The sequence below is a fragment of the Diabrotica virgifera genome, chromosome 4, assembly GCF_917563875.1.
Source record: "Diabrotica virgifera virgifera chromosome 4, PGI_DIABVI_V3a".
Taxonomy (NCBI): Eukaryota; Metazoa; Arthropoda; class Insecta; order Coleoptera; family Chrysomelidae; genus Diabrotica; species Diabrotica virgifera.
In genome coordinates, this window is record NC_065446.1 from 190820294 (window position 1) to 190840313 (window position 20020).

General features: G+C 35.2%; 1 protein-coding gene across 1 annotated transcript in view; it reads right to left on the reverse strand.

Moving 5' to 3' along the window:
- LOC126884047 (centrosomal protein CCDC61-like) overlaps positions 1–19313 on the reverse strand; it is a 55742-nt gene extending 36429 nt beyond the window's left edge. The window contains exons 1-3 of the mRNA XM_050649835.1: positions 19086–19313; positions 16308–16390; positions 1948–2087 (exon numbers count right to left, since the gene is read on the reverse strand). Of these exons, the coding sequence (XP_050505792.1) occupies positions 1948–2087; positions 16308–16390; positions 19086–19230 (368 nt within the window). The 5' untranslated portion in view covers positions 19231–19313. The remainder of the gene's footprint in view (positions 1–1947; positions 2088–16307; positions 16391–19085) is intronic.
- Between the last annotated feature and the right edge of the window lie 707 nt (positions 19314–20020).

The following is a 20020-nucleotide window of genomic DNA, read 5'->3' on the forward strand; positions in this document are numbered from 1 at the left end:
GCGTTCTGTCTAGAGTAATCCCAATGTATTTCGGATATTTATTGTGTTTTAACAGCTTGTTATTAAAATACACTCGCAATTCTCTGTTTGCCAGCTTGTTGTTGAGATGAAAAGCTGATACTTCAGTTTTTGTAGTACTTGATTGTAGTCTCCATTTCTTAAGGTATTAACTGAGGATGGATAAGTCATTCGTGAGAGTGATTTCTGTAGTTTCCAAATATTGGTGGCTTGATGCAAGGGTCCAGTCGTCAGCATATCCAAACTTCCGAGATTCGGTTTCAGACATGTCAACAATATAGAGGCTGAAAAGTAAAGGGGCAAGGACAGAACCCTGTGGAAGACCATTGTTAAGTTTCATCTGTCTACTCGTCTCCTTTCCCATTATAACCTGGAAGGCTCTGTTTGTCAGCATGTTGTCAATGAGGTTAATTATCTTTCTGCAGGGGATAATACGGGCCAGTTTATGTATTAATCCCTGTCTCCAAACAGTATCATATGCTGCTGTTAGATCTATAAATACTGTTGCTGTCTTTTATTTCTTTTGAAAACTAGCTTCTATAAAAGTTGTTAATGACAGCACTAGGACCGTACAGCTTCGATGAGAGCGGAAGCGAGCTTGTTCAATGGGGACATTTTCTAGTATCCTGTGACTAATTCTGTTGAGGAGAAGCTTTTCTAATAGTTTATATACTATGCCGAGTAGAGCTATGGGGCGGTAGTTTTCTGCCTTATCGTTTGATTTGCCCGGTTTTGGGAATTGCAATTATCTTTGTTCGCTTAAGTGAGAAAGGAATGTTACCTGACTGAAGTATATCATTAAAGAACATTGCAAGCCACTGTTTTGTGTATGCACCACTGTGTATCAAGAACTCTGGATGGATACCATCAAACCCAGGTGCTTTACCTGATTTCATTTTTTTCAGCGCATATGTGATTTAGAAAGTATTCTTGCTGAATATTCGGAGTTCGTTCTGACCATTTGTTTTAATGCCCTTAAGTCTCTTTACACGTTGGTAGTATGTTTTCGATCTCGTGGAGCTCTGGATAGAGATACTATATGGGAGGCAACCTTGTTAGGAGACATTTTAGACTCTCTGGATTGCAGCTTTTTAGCTCCTCCAATTTTCCGCAACAGGGACCATACCTGCCGGCTTGATTTATTGAAGTCAAGGTTTTCGACAGTCTTTATCCATTTTTGTCGTCTAGCTGTATCGATGTTGTGTAAAAGCTCGTCGGCTATTTCTCGGTCACCACTTTCGAGAAACTTCGCGTATAAGTCTTCACATGTTTCAGTCCATCCGGGCACATATTCTTTGCGATACCCCCTAGGGATGGTTTCCTTGGCAGCGCTTATTACTGCACCCACAAACCTCTCATAGTGTTTGCTGGTTGGAGGGACCCAGCTCAAGGTCCGGTCTAGTCTTAGGTTGGTAGAGCATGTAATGAGGATGGAACAAACTAACCCTTCTGGGTGATGACGATGGAAACAGGCTTCTTGATAGACCCATTGGTCACAGAAGAAGAGGAAGATCCAGAACAAGGTTTCTTGATAACATCGATGAAAACATGAGAAATATGGGAATACGTGCTTGTAAAACCAGAATGAGGATGATGATAATTTTGTAATGGATAATTCAAACTGCCACAACATGTATTACGCCGAAACCACTGCTAATAACCTTTCAGTATTGATGACTTTTTTAATAAAAAAGTACTATAGAAGAAACTTACTTATCGAATTCTACTATGTATGTTACTATAAGATATCTTCTGTTATTATTGGTATATCCTACATTTCTAATTATTTTTCTTAATCTAAGCAACTCCAAATCTACCACAACATGTATTACTGCAAACTACCACAACATGTATTACGCCGAAACCACTGCTAATAACTTTTCAGCATTGATGACTTTTTAATAAAAAAGTACTATAGAAGAAACTTACTTATCGAACTCTACTATGTATGTTACTATAAGATATCTTCTGTTATTATTGGTGTATCCTACATTTCTAATTATTTTTCTTGATCTAAGCAACTCCAAATCTTCAAATGTCAATAAATCTAAAGTTACGCTTTCACTGGTCTACAATAGTAAATATCACATATTAGTGTGAATATTATAAGAGGTCTTTATGAGTTGGCTAATTATTTATATGGGAAATAAGCCACAATTAAAATGAAAAAAATAATTTTATTAACGTTTCGACGCCCAAATCGGGTGCCGTTGTCAAAATACAAAATATTACTGTATTATTTATAATATAATTATAATTAATTATATATATATTTATAATTACGTATTTTTTATGGGAAATAAGCCACAATTTTACTAAAAAATGAATTTATTAACGTTTCGTATATATTTATAATTATATTATATTTTATATATTTATAATTCAGTAATATTTTGTATTTTGACAACGGCACCCGATTTGGGCGTCGAAACGTTAATAAAATTATTTTTTTCATTTTAATTGTGGCTTATTTCCCATATAAATAATTAATCATAAAAATGCCACAAGGAAATAGCTTCAGAACAACATATGAGTTGGCTGTTACTAAAGGCTGTTCAGAATATATACAACATGGAAGCCCAGATAAAATTAGGCAACAGAATATCGGAACCATTTAGAGTCAATAAAGGCCTACGACGGGGTGCTGCATATCACCGACACTTTTTAAAATATATATTGTAAAGCTCTCCCCCAGTAGAAATCGAAATGCAAAGGAATGGGCATACAGGTGGATGATGACACTTGCTTCTGTACCCTCCAATTTGCCGATGATCAAGTAATATGTGCAAATGACAAAAAAGATCTCGAGTACATGACACGAAAATTGAATGAGGAATTTGAAAAATGGGGTCTGATAATGAACATGGAAAAACGTTGTGCTTCTGCGTAGGAGAGGAAACTACTGACCTGCAACTGGAAAACAATAAAACGATGTGAAGACTGTAGATACCTGGGAATAAATTTTAACAAAGAAGGAACGGATGACGCAGAGATAAACAGTAGAATAAATAAAACTAGAAAATTAATTAAATCTCTGAATGGAATATTATGGAGCATTGAAATAGGAAAACAAAGAAAATTGAGAATATATGATAAAAATCACACTGCTGTACGAATCTGAAACGTGGCGTCTTAAAGAACATCAAATAAGGAAAATAGAAGCCACAGAAATGGATGCATTAAGAAGAGCAGCTATAGGAAAACGAAACTTGATAGGGTTCGAAACAACACAATAAAGGAAAAATGGGTCTAAAAGAAACTGTGACCCACTGCATAGAGAGAAAATAGCTTACCTAGTATGGGCATGTTCAAAGAATGCCAGAAGAAAGACTACCAAAGAAAGTAGCCAAATAGATACCACCGGAACACAGGAAACGACGAAGACCAAAGAAATCGTGGATGGAAGGAGTTAGAAGATCAATGAGGGAACGAGGGTTGAGAGAAGAAGATTGTAATGATAGGACGTGGTGGTAATTGGTCATCAGACAAGTCGCAGGACGAATCTATATATGTATATGTAAGAGGTCTAAAGTATACGATTAAGTATGTTATAGAAGAATATCTACATTATTTATAAAGCCAGTGTAAGACCAATAAGGAAATCTGTAATATACACCAGAAATAAAACCCCACATAGCCAGCACACAAGGGCTACTAGAAACGACAGAGATGAGAGTAATAATTACTGGAAATACGCTGAGAAATCGGAAGACGAGTGAAGACATTAGAAAAATGTAATTTACCGTATACATATAAACCTTCTTCTTCTTCTTCGTCTAGCCATTCACGTCCACATCTGAACATAAGCCTCTTCAAGTCTCCCTTTCCATTGTTTTTTGTTGTACGCTACTTGTAGCCAATTTTTCCCGGCAGTTCGTTTCAGATCATCTGTCCATCTCATAGGAGGTCTGCCTCTGGGTCTTTTGTGTTCGTATGGTCTCCAGGTTAGAATTGTTCTGTGCCATTTGTTAAGATCGCTCCTAGCTACATGTCCAGCGTATTCCCATTTCAATTTTAGTGATTTTTGTACCACATCGGTGACTTTGGTTTTCTGTCTTATCCATGTGTTTGTTTTTCTGTCCTTAAGCGATATGCCAAGCATTGCTCTTTTAATCGCGTGTTGAGTGACTCTGAGTTTGTTCATATTCTTTTTTGTGATTGTCCATGTTTGTGCCCCATATGTTAATATTGGAATAATGCATGCATCAAAAACTTTAGATCTAAGATGTAGTTGAATTTGCTGATTTCTGAGTATATAGTTCAGTTTGTCGAATGCTGCCCATGCTAACTTTCTTCTTCTTTTTATTTCTTCCGTTTGAATTTCCCTATTTAGTATTATTTTTTGTCCTAAGTATATAATATATTCTTCAACTTTTTCTACAACTTTGTTGTTTATTATTGTCATCGTTTCTTCGGAGTGCATGACTTTTGCTTTGTTTAAATTCATTTTCAGTCATATTTTAGAAGATTCTGTGTGTAGTTCTGAAAGCATGGTTTTCAGTTCTTGCGTAGGTCAGTAGCTATCAGGATTATGTCATCCGCAAATCGTAGATTACTGAGGTAGCGACCATTGATGTTTATTCCCTTATATTTCTGTGGTGTCCACATCTAAGGATATTAAACAATTTAGACGGCATGAAAACCTTTATTCATTATACTAAATGAACATATGTTAATATCTGAATTACATATTGTAGGTTATCTGTGAAGTTGGTCATAGATAGATTTGTAGAGGTGGGAAGTAACATAACTGTTACAGGTAGCATACATTACATCCCTCCACACCAAGATCCGAATATAAAAACCACATTGTCATAGTCTTAATTGGACCGCGTTATGTAATAACGGATTAACCGCCAAAAGTCCAAAATCGAGATAATAGTGCCATCTTGCAGCTAGGGTGCAAATCTATGTATAAAAATATGTTTTTTGTAAAAAATTTTTAAAAAAAGCTGTTTTTGAATGTCTGTATTAAGCGACATTTTTTATTTTCTTAAAAAAATCCCACACTAGGATTTGTAATATCGAACTAAACGCCAATAATGGTACATAATCCATTGTCATAAACAAAAATCCGCATCTTTGTAAGTGTAATAACGAATCAAGCGCCAGGAATAGTCGGTTAATTCTTTATTACAAAACATAACATATTTACTAACGTTAAAGATATCGAATTAAAAGACATCCTTTGTAAGGTAACATCAGATTAAGCGCCAAATATGTCTCTTAATCCGGTATTCGGATCTTAACTCATGCATATCTTAAAAAATCATTAACGAATTAAGCGACATTTGATCGAATAACTTTTAAAATATAAATTATTTTTAAAAAACTTTAAACACATGTAAAAGTCTATTTACATTTGCATTAATATATTAAATATGAAACATGTCAGTACTATATTTTAGAAATAGTACCAAAAACAAATTTAAAATCTTTAAACCGATTTATCTCAAAACTACATTTTGGCGCTTAATCCGCTATTACATAACGCGGTCCAATTATAAATCTAAACGATCAGGCGGTCTGATGGTTCTTCTCAATCTTTCCTTAATATTAGGTGACTGCAACCCAACGGTTGATTGTGATGCACTGTCTTTAATTGACGAAGGAACCGCACTGATATCTTCACTCGAAAATTCAGTTTCAACACTACCGGACACTCCTTGGGTCTCACTGGTATTTTTTAAGGTTACCAAAGCTTCAGTTTCACTTAAAGGTAATGGCGAACTTACAGAAGTACTTGGAACTGAACTTAGTGGATCACACGTATCTCTATCCTTGTCATCAGAAATTTTAGATATTTCTTCATCGTAAAAATGACCACATTTAACAATTTGGTCCAAATGTCTTTTCCATTCAAGACTTGGATTATCTAAAGGCTGACATAGAAATGTTTGATGTCCTAATTTTCTAACTATTTTACTCTTTGCCCATTTAGGCTTTTGTGCATTTACCCTGTAATCCCTAACATAAACATCTTCTCCTTCTATAAATTCTACCACCCTATTACCTTTATGGTATTTTATCTGTTGTTCTCTAGCTCTCAATGTCTTATCGTTAAATATCAAAAAGTCAAATCTGGTTTTAATTTTACGCCCAAACATGAGATAGCCAGGAGTTTGAAATGTCACTGAATGAGGGGTAGTTCTGTAAGAAAATAAATATTTTGAAATCAACTCAGATATACTCTTGCTCTGGGAGCCTGTTAACATTTTGTTTATTGCATATTTTAGGGTTTTAACTGAGTTTTCGGCCGCTCCGTTTGTCGCTGGATGATAAGGAGCGGAAGTTTTATGAATAATGCCATTATTTTTACAAAATCGCTGAAACTCCTCTGAATTAAACTGTGGACCATTATCTGAAATAATTTGATTTGGCAACCCAAATCGGGCAAAACAGTCTCGAAGTTTACCGATGGTATGTTCTGAGTCAGTCTTTGACATCTCATATACCTCGGGCCACTTCGAGTATGCATCTGTAATAACAAGATAATTCTTCCCATGATACGGTCCTAAAAAATCAATGTGAATTCTATCAAACACATGAGCTCCTTCTTGGAACTTAATTAAAGGTGCCTTCCGTGGAGTTGTAGTATTCTTTAAACATGCTTCACAAGATTTTACAATCAATTCAATATCTCCATCTAAGCCAGGCCACCAAAAATATTGCCTTGCTACTGTCTTCATTCGAACTATTCCGCTATGAGTACTATGCAATTCCTGTAAGATTTGTTTATGAAACTTGGAAGGTACCACTACCCTATACCCCCACATAATTAAATTATTATCAATGGTAAGCTCATTAGCCCTGTTAGCATATGCTTTCAATTCATCTGGAACTGTTTTTGGCCAGTCATCTCTTACATACTTAAAAACTTTGCTCAAACAGATGTCTGACCGTATTCCTTTAATTATTTGTACAGCGGTAACTGGTAATTTATCCTCTACCAGAAAATTAAAATAATCAAACTCAACATCACTTTGTACCTCCTTAGGTATGGAAAGAGGCAAGCGTGAAAGTCCATCAGCTGTTTTATTCTCTACTCCCTTAATATGTTTAAAGGTGTAATGAAATCCACTTAAAAATAGTGCCCACCTCTGCAGTCTCCCTGCTGCCATTTGCGGAATGCCCTTTGTCTCTCCGAATATGGCCATCAGTGGTTTGTGATCAGAACATAAAAAGAAATGCTTCCCTAATAAATATTGATAAAATTTTTGTACACCCCAATATATTGCCAAAGCCTCTTGGTGTATAACGGAATACTTAGCTTCATGTTTGCTTAACACTCTTGAAGCAAAACTGATGGGCTTCTCTGACCCATCTGGATACACATGCATTAAAACAGCACCTAAGCCCACGCTGGAAGCATCACAAACCAATTTTAAGTCCATCTGTGGATCATAGTGTGCAAGGCCCGCACCTGAAGAAATTTCCCTCTTTGCATTTAAAAATGCATTCTCACACTCTGAAGTCCACTTAAAACGTTCATCTCTTCTTAATAACCTATACAATGGCTCCAGTACTGTTGATAAGTTGGCCACAAAACGACCATAATAATTGATCATCCCGACATATGGAATTTTTCCTGGATCTTTATGTAACCCTTCCTTATCAATAATATGCCCCAGATACCTTATTTCAGGCCGGAAAAACATGCACTTATCTAAATTTAATTTAAAGCCTGCCTTCTGAAGTCTATTAAAGACATTTTCCAAATTTTTTAGATGCTCCTCTCTATTAGGACCTGTTACCACAATATCATCTAAGAAATTAATAACATTTGGAATACCTAACAAAACTTTTTCTACAATTTTTTGAAAAATGCTACAGGCCGGTCTTGTACCATATGGTAGCCTGTTTACCTGATAAATACCTCTGTGTGTGCTCCAACTTAAAAGATTTTTGGCTCCTCCGTTAGCTCCAATAGGTTGTAAGCATTTTTGAAATCAAGTTTTGTAAAAAGGTGCCCACCCTGGAGGGCTGCAAATAACTCCTCCACTCTTGGCAATGGATGCTTGACATCAATTAGAAATTTATTTACGGTTATTTTGTAGTCAGCACATAGACGGATTTTGCCTGTCTCCTTGACAATGGGAACCAGTGGAGTGCCCCATTCAGCATTTTCAATCAAGGTAATGACACCCTTACTTTCAAGTTCATCTAATTCTACATTAACATCCCTTTTAAAAGCAAAAGGTAATGGCCTTGGTTTGCAAAATATAGGTTTTGCATTTGGTTCCATTTTTAAGTCAACTTTTTCAAACCTATAATGCCCTAATTCATTACTAAAGAGAGAACTATATTTTTTTACTAACCTGGCTATCTCTGCATCCTGATCTATTTTATTTATATTAATGTTAGGAACTCCCGGTAATTTAATCTCGAAATTAAATGTCTTCATTAAATCTCTACCAATTAAGGCTGTTGTTCCATTTTTTATTATAATTAACCTACAGTTATCTACCCTAACATTATTATATTGAATAGTTACGAAAATCTCACCTAAAGGTGTAATAATACTTCCATCAAATGATCTGAGTCTAACTTTAGTTGGAAGTAATGCACTGGTTTTGAAATATCTGATATAAATATTTTCAGGAAGGACAGAGATACCTGCGCCTGAATCCAGTTCCATTAAAATAGTACAATCATTAATTAACATATTTGCCTTGTGTGGTTTTATAAAACCATTATTAACATTATCAAAAGAGGTATGGTACATGTTTACAAAATCAAAATCTTGTACATTTTCTGAATCAGAATTTTCACTCTCTACAGGTTCTACATAATGAGTACTTTTTCCTTTGTTTTTATTACACATTTTAGCCAGATGGCCAACCTTCCGACAGATCTTACAACTATATTTTCGGTACTTACAATTTCTAAAGTCATGTTTTATTCCTCCACACGCATTACACTTTGACTCTCCATACAAACCTTCTGAACCTCCTTCTCGTGCTTCTCTATTTCTGCCTTGGTTAACACTGGTGCTTGATATCTTATTTACTGGAACTGAAGTGTTGGCTTCTACTGCTGCAGCTTCTTTTCTCAACGCCAACTCATATAGATGTTCTAAGGTTGTTTTATGATCCTCCTCACATAAGCGATCCAGGACTGGTCCCTTTCTCACACCACAAACGAATTTGTCTTTTAAAACATTGTTTAATGTAGTCCCAAACTTGCAATCTATTGCTTTATTTTTAATTCTTACGTAAAAGTCTGCCACGGACTCCTTTTCAGCTTGTCTCAAAGAATAAAATTCTATTCGTTCCTTAAAAACAGAAACTTTTTTAGTGAATTGCTTTTGTAGAAGGATACATAGTTCATCGAAAGTCTTATTCTTAGGTAAAACTGGGTCACACAATCCTTTTAATATTTCATAGGCCTTATCACCAATTATTGTCAATAATACTGGAACCATTCTATCATTCTCTACATAATTTGCAATAAAATATTGCTCTAACCTCTCCTGGTATATATTCCAATCAGTACCTATCCGGTACTCTTGTAAGCTGCCTATTGCGCCCCTTAGAACACTCACTTGAGTTGAAGGAAATACTGCACCTTCCATTTTGCACCTTGCAAATACTAAATAAAACGTTTATTCAAGCGCCTTGCTTGTAAAATTGTCTACTGCTTATTTATCCTCGTCGCCATATTATGTGGTGTCCACATCTAAGGATATTAAACAATTTAGACGGCATGAAAACCTTTATTCATTATACTAAATGAACATATGCTAATATCTGAATTACATATTGTAGGTTATCTGTGAAGTTGGTCATAGATAGATTTGTAGAGGTGGGAAGTAACATAACTGTTACAGGTAGCATACATTACAATTTCCAATTTAGATTTTTTAAAACGACATCCAAAACTAAGGTGAACAGTTTGGGCGATAGAGTGTCTCCCTGTTTGACTCCCCTGTTTAATGGTACAGGGTTCGTGTATTCATTTTCATTTAGGTAGTATGTAGCTGCAGCTTGGTTCATAGTTTCTTTTATTGAGTTAATATTATATCTGCTGTCTATTCTACAATTTTGCATTGCGTTTATTACGGCCGTGTGTTCTATAGTGTCGAAAGCTTTTTCGTAGTCTTCAAATGCTATAAAAACTGGAAACTTGTATTCGTTACGTTTTTCTATTAATATTTTTGTGGTTAACAGGTGATCGGAAGTTGAATAGCCTTTTCTAAAACCTGCCTGTTCATATGGTTGGTATTCATCTAATTTTCTTGTTAATCGGGTAGTTATGACTTTGGTGAGTATTTTAAATAGGTGTGACAATAAACTGATGGGCCTGTAGTTTTCCAACTTTCGATTATCACCTTTCTTGTATAATAAGATTACTTTAGAGTTGTTTCAGCTCTTAGGAACTTTGCCCTGGTCTATAAGCTGAACTGTCTATAAGCTTAGAACTGTCTATAAGCTTAGTTACAATTGCAATGAGTTCTTTACCTCCTTCTAATACCATATATGTGGAAATCCTATCTTCTCCTGCAGCTATATTTCTCTTCATATTTCCCAATGCTGTAGTTACCTCTGAAATTGTTACTTTTGGCATTATTTCCGATCCAACATTTTTTATTAATTTCCGTGCTGGTCTCATTTCATCGTCTTGTCGATGTGTTCTGTAGAGTTCCGTGTAAAATTCTTCTATTCGTTTCAGTATGTTTTCTCTAGTTGTGATTTCATTTTCGTCTTTTCCCATTAATGATATTATCTGACGTCGTCCTAGTGTCGGTCTGAGGCATTTCATACTCTTATTTTTTTCAATAGTTGTTGTTATTAATTTTTCTTTTTCTTTTCTTTTTTGTTTTCTGATTCCTTTTCCAATTTGCCTATTAAGTTCTCTATATTCTGCGGTTCCCTTTTTGTTAGATTTATTTAAGATCTGCCTTTTTTCTATTTGTTGTAATATTTCTTTGTCTAATTCATTGTGTGTTGTTTTTGGTTTTTTTTAGTTGCAGAATGCTTTTGTTCACTGTTTCGGTTATAAGGTTATTCAAATCATCAGTATCATTGGAGTTTATCTGCTGAATGTTAACTTGATTTAATGCATGCATTATCTTTTTATTAAATTCACTATTTTTTATTTCTTCAGATGTCCATTTGTATCTTTTTTCATGTATTCTTTTTCTTTCTAATCTTTTGTTTATTACTAGTTTTGTTCTTATTAGTCTATGGTCGCTTCCTAGGTCAAACTGATTTAATACCGATACGTCTTTTACTAGGTTTCTATTTTTCGTTAAGATATAGTCTATTTCATTCTTTGTCTTTTTATCGGGGCTCATCCATGTCCATTTTCTGCTTGGTTTTTTATTGAAAAAGGAGTTCATTGAGTACATGTTATGTTCATTCATGAAATTGAGAAGCATTTCTCTTTGATCGTTTCTTTTCCCTTAGCCATAATTGCCAATTAAATGTTCATAATCTTCTTCTATTTTGCCCAATCTAGCATTAAAATCTCCTAATAGTATTTCGTAGTTTGCTTTATTTGTTTCTATAGCTGTTCTTATTTCATCATAAAATATTTTTACTTCTTCTTCATCGTATATGAACATATAAACCTTCTTCTTCTTTAAGTACCGTGCCCAAATTTTTAGGCGTGGGTAGCTTCCATAACATTTTGCCGATATCGTTCTCGATCTTGTGCGGCATGTAATAATTGATCTGCTGATAAGCCAGTCCATTGACGAAGGTTTCGGAGCCATCAATATTTCTTTCGACCAATTCCTCTTTTTCCGTCGATCTTTCCATTGAGTATTAACTGCAGCATCCTGTATCTGCTACCTCTCATTATATGCCCCAGATATTCAAGTTTTCTCTTTTTTATCATCTTCATTAAATCACCTTCGCCTTGACCTACTCTGTTTAAGACTTCTCTGTTTGAAATGCGTTGAACCCAAGATATTCTGAGCATTCTACGATACGACCACATCTCAAAGGCTTCTAATTTGTTCATCATGTTAACCTTCATGATCCATGTTTCACATCCATATAGTAATACAGGATACACATAACATTTTAGGAACTTGATTCTTAGTTGTAAGTTCAGCTGAGAGTTGCTCAGAATAGATCTAAGTTTCATAAATGCTCCTCTTGCAATTTCTATACGAGTTTTAATTTCTTCATCCGGATTTAGTGTCTCATTTATCCAACATCCTAGGTATTTAAAATGGTTAACTTTTGTTATTGATTCATCATTGACAATTAGTTGCATAGGGCCGACGTCTTGTTTACTAACCACAAGTAACTTTGTCTTTGTTGAATTTATGTTAAGTTCGTTATTGGAGAATTCTCTAGTGACTCGATCTATAAGGAATTGAAGATCTTCGATATTTTCAGCCATGATCGCGGTGTCGTCTGCATATCTGATGTTGTTAATAGTTTCTCCCCCGATTCGAACTCCACATTGTCCTTCCAAGGCTTCATTAAAAATTATTTCTGAGTATACGTTAAACAAAGTTGGGGATAACACACAACCCTGTTTAACACCTCTTTGAATGCAAATTTTGTCTGTTTCTTTGCCGTCTACCAGAATAAAAGCTTCTTGATTCCAATATAGATGTTGTAAAAGTCTCAGATCTTTATCATCTATTCCAATCATTTCTAGATATTCAAACAACCTATCATGTTGAACTCTATCAAACGCCTTCTCAAAATCTATAAAGCAGACGTAAATTGGTTTCTGTACTTCCCATGATCGTTGAAGTAATGTTAACATTGAGAACAAAGCTTCCCTTGTTCCCAATCCTTCTCTGAAACCGAATTGTTTGTTTCCCATTGTCTCTTCACATTTCTGCTTGATTCTATTAAGAATTATCTTAAGAAGTAGCTTGAGAGAGTGGCTCATGAGACTAATTAGTCTAAAGTCTTTACATGATGATGTATTAGGCTTTTTTGGGAGTGGAATAAATGTAGACTCTAACCATATCTGTGGCATCATGCCAGTCTCGTATATATGGTTATAAATGTTTGTTAGTTGTGAGACATTGTCGTCATCCAGAAGTTTGAGCCAGTCTGATGGTATTTGGTCAGGGCCTAGAGATTTCCCATTTTTGCTCTGTTTGATGGCTTTCTCTACTTCCGCTTTTAAAATACTAGGACCAGTATTCGTATACTTTGTGGTGTTAAGTGGTGGCCTCGTATCCAGGAAGAGCTCTTTTATATAGTAAGTCCATTCTTCCTTTTTTTCATCCAAGTCGAGAATTATTTTACCTTTGGAGTTTCTCATAAAGTGAGGAGTTGTTTTTCTCTGAGTGTAGGTAATTTCTTTAAGCTTTTTATGTATATTAAACTCGTCATGTTTTCTTTGTAGTTCTTCCATTTCACGACATCTTTGTTCCATCCAGTCCTCTTTTGCTCGCTTAACCTCGTATCTTATTTGTCGATATATCTCTCTATACCGAATCTCGTCTTTGTTTTTCCAATTTCTTCTTTGTTGAATAAGGTCTAGTATTTTATCGGTCATCCAATCCTTTTTCTTTATTGGGTCTTTTTCTGGTTTCAAAACTTCGTTTGCTATGGTGACCATGGCGGAATTCATGAGATCTAGATTTTGACCGATATTTTCTTGTTCAGATCTTTCTAACTGTTTTTTAATGTCACGATTTATCTTATTTCCGAACTCATCTGATATTACGGCATTTCTTAGGAGTCGAGTATTAGGTTTCTTCTGCGTTGTGGGGGCTTTTATTCTTTTTAGTTTTAGTTTGAATCCAGCACAGAGCAGATTATGGTTAGTTGCTGCTTCTGCACTTGGGTATGTTTTTGCAGATGTAATACTGTTTCTAAACCTTCTATTAATGATAATGTAGTCAATTTGATTTCTGACTATCTTTCCTTATATTTCCAGGTATATAGTCGTCTTTTAGGTTGCTGAAACAAAGTATTTGCTATAATGCATTTCTCTTCTTGGCAGAACTGTATTAGTCTTTGCCCTCTTTCGTTCCTTTCTCCAAGTCCATACTTTCCGGTTATATCTTGTGTGATTTCGGCACCAACTTTTGAGTTGAAATCTCCCATAATAATTGTAACTTCATGTTTTTTTGTGCTCCGGAGAATTTGTTTAATTTGGCTGTATAATTGCTCAATTTCTTCATCTGGTTTGTCAGCTGTTGGCGCATAGACTTGTATTATATTAATATTCAGTAGTTTATTTTGCAGCTGAATCATCATGATACGATCATTGAAAGGGACGAAATTTCGGATACAGTTACGAATTTCTTCTTTGACAATGATTGCGACTCCGTTACGTCTGGGTCCTTCTGCCTTTCCCGAGTGGTATACAATGTATCCATTACTCTCAAATATGTTTGACCCTAGCCATTTTGTCTCGCATATACCTAGGATAGGAATGTCTAGTCTGGCCATTTCTAGCTAAATATTTTGTAATTTCGCACCTTCAAACATAGTTGTTACGTTCCTCGTAGCTATCTTGTGGATTTCCATCGCATATAAACCAATGAACATTAAATCGGTAAACCAGAAAAAAGAATGGAATAACCACATACGCAGAATGGCGGAGACTCGTGTGGTCAAAAAAGCAAGAGTTAAATCACCAATAGGTAGAAGAAGTATCGGACGACCGCGCTAAAGATGGAGTGACAACCTTACATAGAGGTATCAATCCGCCAATGAACAAGCAGAATTGCTTAAAGGCGAAGAAGAAGAGGAGGAAGAAACTGAAGCTGCTATATATAAAATAGCACAACATAAATGAGAGAAATGTGACTCATGCGGAAGATTAGAACTATTATATTTCATACACTCAGGTGCAAAAAAATCGATCCACTTAAAAATTTGGTCATTTTGGATGTCTCGAATTTCCTAAACCTGTTGTCCGATATAAGTGATTTTTTTACCATGTTATTTAGATTATTATATTTATTATTCATTAACAATATCGCTGTAATAATATCGTTGCTAGACAGGTAAACTGTCATTGTATACCGGGTGTACGAATCAAACTGTGTTTTTTATCAAAGTTGCCTCACCCTGTGGACTATTCTAGCATTTATAAAGTACTGACATTAAAACCCAACTATAACCTCAGGTTTTCTTAACATTCTGTTTTTAGATTCATTCGCTTATGTTAGATAATAAAAAAGTTATGTACTGTCCATGTTCGTCATCAGTATGGGTTGTTTCTAAAAAAGTGCAACAAACTTTAAAGGGTAATTTTACATGAGAAAATAATGACAGTTTGCATTATAATCATATGTCCGCAAACGCTTCGTTTTCGAGATACGGGATGTTAAATTTTTTTACAAACTGACGATTTATTTATTGCGTTAAAACGAGTTGAGATATGCAAATCAAAGGTGGGTTTTAAGACGTAGTTATTGCACATTTTTTGACATACAATTAAGAATTTAATATTCACCATTGAGGCGCAAACGGGTATTATGACCGATATTACCCGTATGGACGCCAATGGTGAATATAAAATTCTTAATTGTGTGTCAAAAAATTTGCTATAACAACGTCTTAAAACCCACCAAATTTGATTTGCATATCTCAACTGGATTTAAAGCAATAAATAAATCGTCATTTTGTAAAAAAATGAACATCTCGTATCTCAGAAATAAAGCGTTTGCGGACATAATATGATTATAAAGCAAACTGTCACTATTTTCTCATGTAAAATTACCCCTTAAAGTTTGTCGCACTTATTTAGAAACACACTGTACCGATGACGAACATGGCCAGTTGTTAAAGTATCTAACTTTTTTATTATCCAACATAAGCGAATGAATTTAAAAACAGATTGTTAAGAAAATCTGAGGCTATGGTTGGGTTTTAATTTTAATATTTTATAAGTGCTAAAATAGTCCACAGGGTGATGTGAACTTTAAGAAAAAAACACAGTTTGATTCGTACACCCGGTATACAATGACAATTTACCTATCTAGCAACAAAATTATTACAGTGATATTGTTAATGAATAAGGCTATAATATGGTAAAAAATTCACTTGAATCGTACAACAGGTTTAGGAAATTCGAGACATCCAAAATGACCAAATTTTTAAGTGCATCGATTTTTTTGCACTTGAGTGTATTTCGTCCCACATTTTTGATGGCGGTTTTAAAATAGAATCTTTTTAAAAAGTAGACACTTCAGTATAATTTTTCAAATTTTGAATTCTTTTATATTTTGAAAATGGCTTCTGACCTTCGTCATATAGAACCAGCACAAAGGTGAAAACGAATCTTTTGTTTACATTTGGTCCTTTATTATCTTTTTCTAATGGCTAAGATTACATTTCAAACTATCTACTTACCCGCAAAAGACCTGATTTGATCATTGCAACAAATATATCAAACTGTTTAAAATTTCCTGTCCTACGTGTTAAGCTTTCTATATCTAAAAAATATTTAAGGTGAACAGAAATGGTCTATTTGCATTACCTATTTATATTATCAGAAAATAAGACTATCATCTATTATTTAGGATTAGATTACTAAAAGAGAAATAAAGGTAGGTTGATATTATTATTGGTTCCAAAAATATTTTTCCCTACAGTATGAAGCTGCTGTGCTACTTTCTCTAGGTCAACTCTACGTCGAAAATCCCTCTTTTGAAGAAACCCGAAAGGCCTTAAATAAGCTGAAAAATCACAAAGCGCCGGGTACGGACGAGATACCAGCAGAATTTCTGAAATACGGTGGAGAAACACTACATCGCCAAATTCACCAATTAATAACACAGATATGGTTAGAAGAAAGGATACCAGCAAGATGGAAGGAAAACATCATAGTGATCATCCACAAAAAAGGGGACAAAACAAAATGCGCGAATTACAGAGGAATTTCACTCTTAAACACGGCATATAAAATCCTCTCAAACATCATTCTTAGTAGACTAACCCCTTATGCTGAAAATGTCCTAGGAGAATATCAAGCCGGTTTTAGGGCAAACAGATCCACAATAGATCAACTATTCACGCTGAGACAGCTTCTAGAAAAGGGATGGGAGTATAACAGACCCATACACAATCTCTTCATAGACTTTCGACAGGCATATGACAGCGTAGAAAGAAGCCAAGTATGGAATGCCATGGCGGAGGTCTCAATACCACAGAAACTCATTCGGATGACTAAAGTCTGTATGGAGGGTGGAATATCAAAAGTACGTGTAAATAAAAAACTGTCTGACAGCTTCGAAATCAACAGTGGACTCAAACAGGGTGATGCGTTATCTTCACTACTTCTTAACCTTGTATTAGAGAAAGCCATGAGGTCGGCCAAAATAAAAACAACTGCTATCGGTTCAAGGTCCCAAGTTATTACTAGTATACGCAGATGACATTGATCTCGTTGGAGACTCCATCCTATCCACAAAAGCCATTTTCAACAAGGTGGAAGAAGCAACAAGCGAAGTAGGGCTGAGGATTAATGAAGAAAAGACGAAATATATGTGTATAAATAGAACGACACGAAGATACAGGGTAGGACAAAATGTGACGGTCAACACCTTCAATTTCGAAAGAGTACAAGGTTTTAAGTATCTGGGGGCCGTAATCACAGCTGACAACGATGTTACTGAAGAAATAAAAGACAGAATCCAATCAGCAAATCGCTGTCTATTCGCACTGGATAAGCTTATAAAATCAAAAAATCTTACAAGAAGTTCCAAGATCAAAATCTATAAATCCACCGTCAGACATGTACTAACATATGGTTGCGAAACGTGGACCATGACCAAATCAAACGAAGAAAAGCTTAGACGTTTTCAACGAAAAATACTTAGAAAAATTTTCGGACCTCACCACGACATTAACACAAACCAGTATAGGATCAGAACCAATCGCGAATTAAAAGAACTCTACAATGACACCGATATTGTCCAAGAAATTAAATCACAGCGACTAAGATGGGCAGGCCACGTGCACAGACTTCATAACGAGAGACTTGTAAAACTGGTATGGGAGGAGATTCCTACAGGCAAAAGACCACTCGGACGTCCCAGAATTGCGATGGAGAGATAACATCCAAGCAGATCTCCGGAAAATGAACATTCCATTTGATCCTAGGTTGATGGAAGACCGAACAAGTTGGAAGAAAGTTGTACAGTCAGCCAGGACCCACCCAGGGTTGTAGCGCTACGTGACGATGATGATGAACTCTACGTCAACCAAATCACAGTAGAAAGTGTGACGAACTGCAACTACCTCGGTAACATAATAAATGAAGAATGAACCAACAACCAGGAGATAAGAGCGCGGTATAGGTCTAGGTCTAGATGCGGAAGCTCCTTAAAACTTGACGATCAAATAATAACAAGAAAATAATATCCAATGTTTCAGAAATTTTCAAAAAATATTAGTTATAATTTTAGAGAATAGTAATTAAAAGATAACACAAATAAAACAAAAGTAACACGTGCACCAAATGCCGAAATTAATATTCGTATCTATAATAAAGAGATAGAACTCGTACAAAGATTCCTGTATCCTGGTTGCTTGATAACAAACGATCTTGACCACGAGGTCGAAATACGTGCTCTTATAGAGTATGATAGGTCCGCTTTTCAAAGAATGAAAAAATTCCCAATGAACTCTAACTTATCGTTGGATATCCGATATGGAATGGAAACGTGGACTCTCAGAATTAAAAGTATAAGGCGTATGTATGTGAAGGCTTTGAGATGTGGGTTTTTCGAAGGATGCTGAAGAACTCTGAAGAACTTTGGACAGATCACGTGACTAACAACGAGGTGCTGAGAAGAATGGGGGCTGAGATAGAACTATTGTAAAAAACAGACAAACGAGTCATCTAGGACAGACATCTAGGACATATCTAGGACATACTTACAGAGGTGAAAAATACAACTTTTTACGACTCATGATGGAAGAGAAAGTGGAAGGAAGAAGAAAATGCTCCTGGCTGAAGAACGTAAGAGACTAGACAAGCATGGGCACACATTCGATACTAAGAACAGCTCAAGATAGAGAGCAATTTGCTGTAGTTCTGGCCAACCTTCAATAATGAAGAAAGAACCTTAAGAAGAATTAAAAAGCCTATAAATAAAAATATTAATTAAATAAACTAAAACTTACACGATGCATCGTAGCTACATTGCCATTCTTCACCAGAACTTTTGTCAGTTATCAATATTTCTAAGCTGTTACATATTATATTCATTTTAAATAAAAATTCTTCTCCGTGGAAGTTGCAGGTTGTAACCAAATTGGGATCACCCATAGTGTAAAAGTTTATTTATACTAGTATAAAATAGAAAACGTTGACATTTTTATGTGTTATTTTGGTACCTACGTAAGTCTTATTCTGTTTCCTAAAAATCGATTGTCAAATTGACATTTTCTCGAACTAACCATCAGATTCCAAGAAACCATCATTTTCATATTAAGGACGGTGTCATATATATCCATAAAAATATAATATTGAAAATTGAAAAGTGAAAATTAAATATTTTATATGTTTTAAACTTTTACCAAGAAAATTCTACAAAATTGTATTTATTAACATTCAGTATTTCAGCAGAGCAAAAAGCTAAAATAACTAATGGACTAAGAGCCGCTATAGGTGAAATTTGCTATTCATTTTAGGCACCATAAGAGTCTATATCTTCTTCTTCTTAAGGTGCCTATCCGTTCCGGATGTTGGCGACCAGCATGGCTATCCTAACTTTGCTTGCTGCTATTCTGAATAGTCCGGTTGTCGATGTATTAAACCACTTTCTCAGGTTTTGAAGCCAAGATATTCTTCTTCTCCCTGGTCCTCTCTTTCCAAATACCTTGCCTTGAAGAATGAGTTGCAACAAGCCATATCTCTGTTCATTCCTCATAACATGGCCAAGATATTCTAGTTTGCGCTCTTTGATTATGTTAATAATCTCGCATTCCTTGCCTATTCTACAAGAGTCTATATATACCGCTTAAATAGTAGACCCTAAAAGAAAACGACGTATGAATACTGTGCCGTCACTTTTTAGTGACACATGCGTCGACAGTGGCGCATCAAACTTTCTACT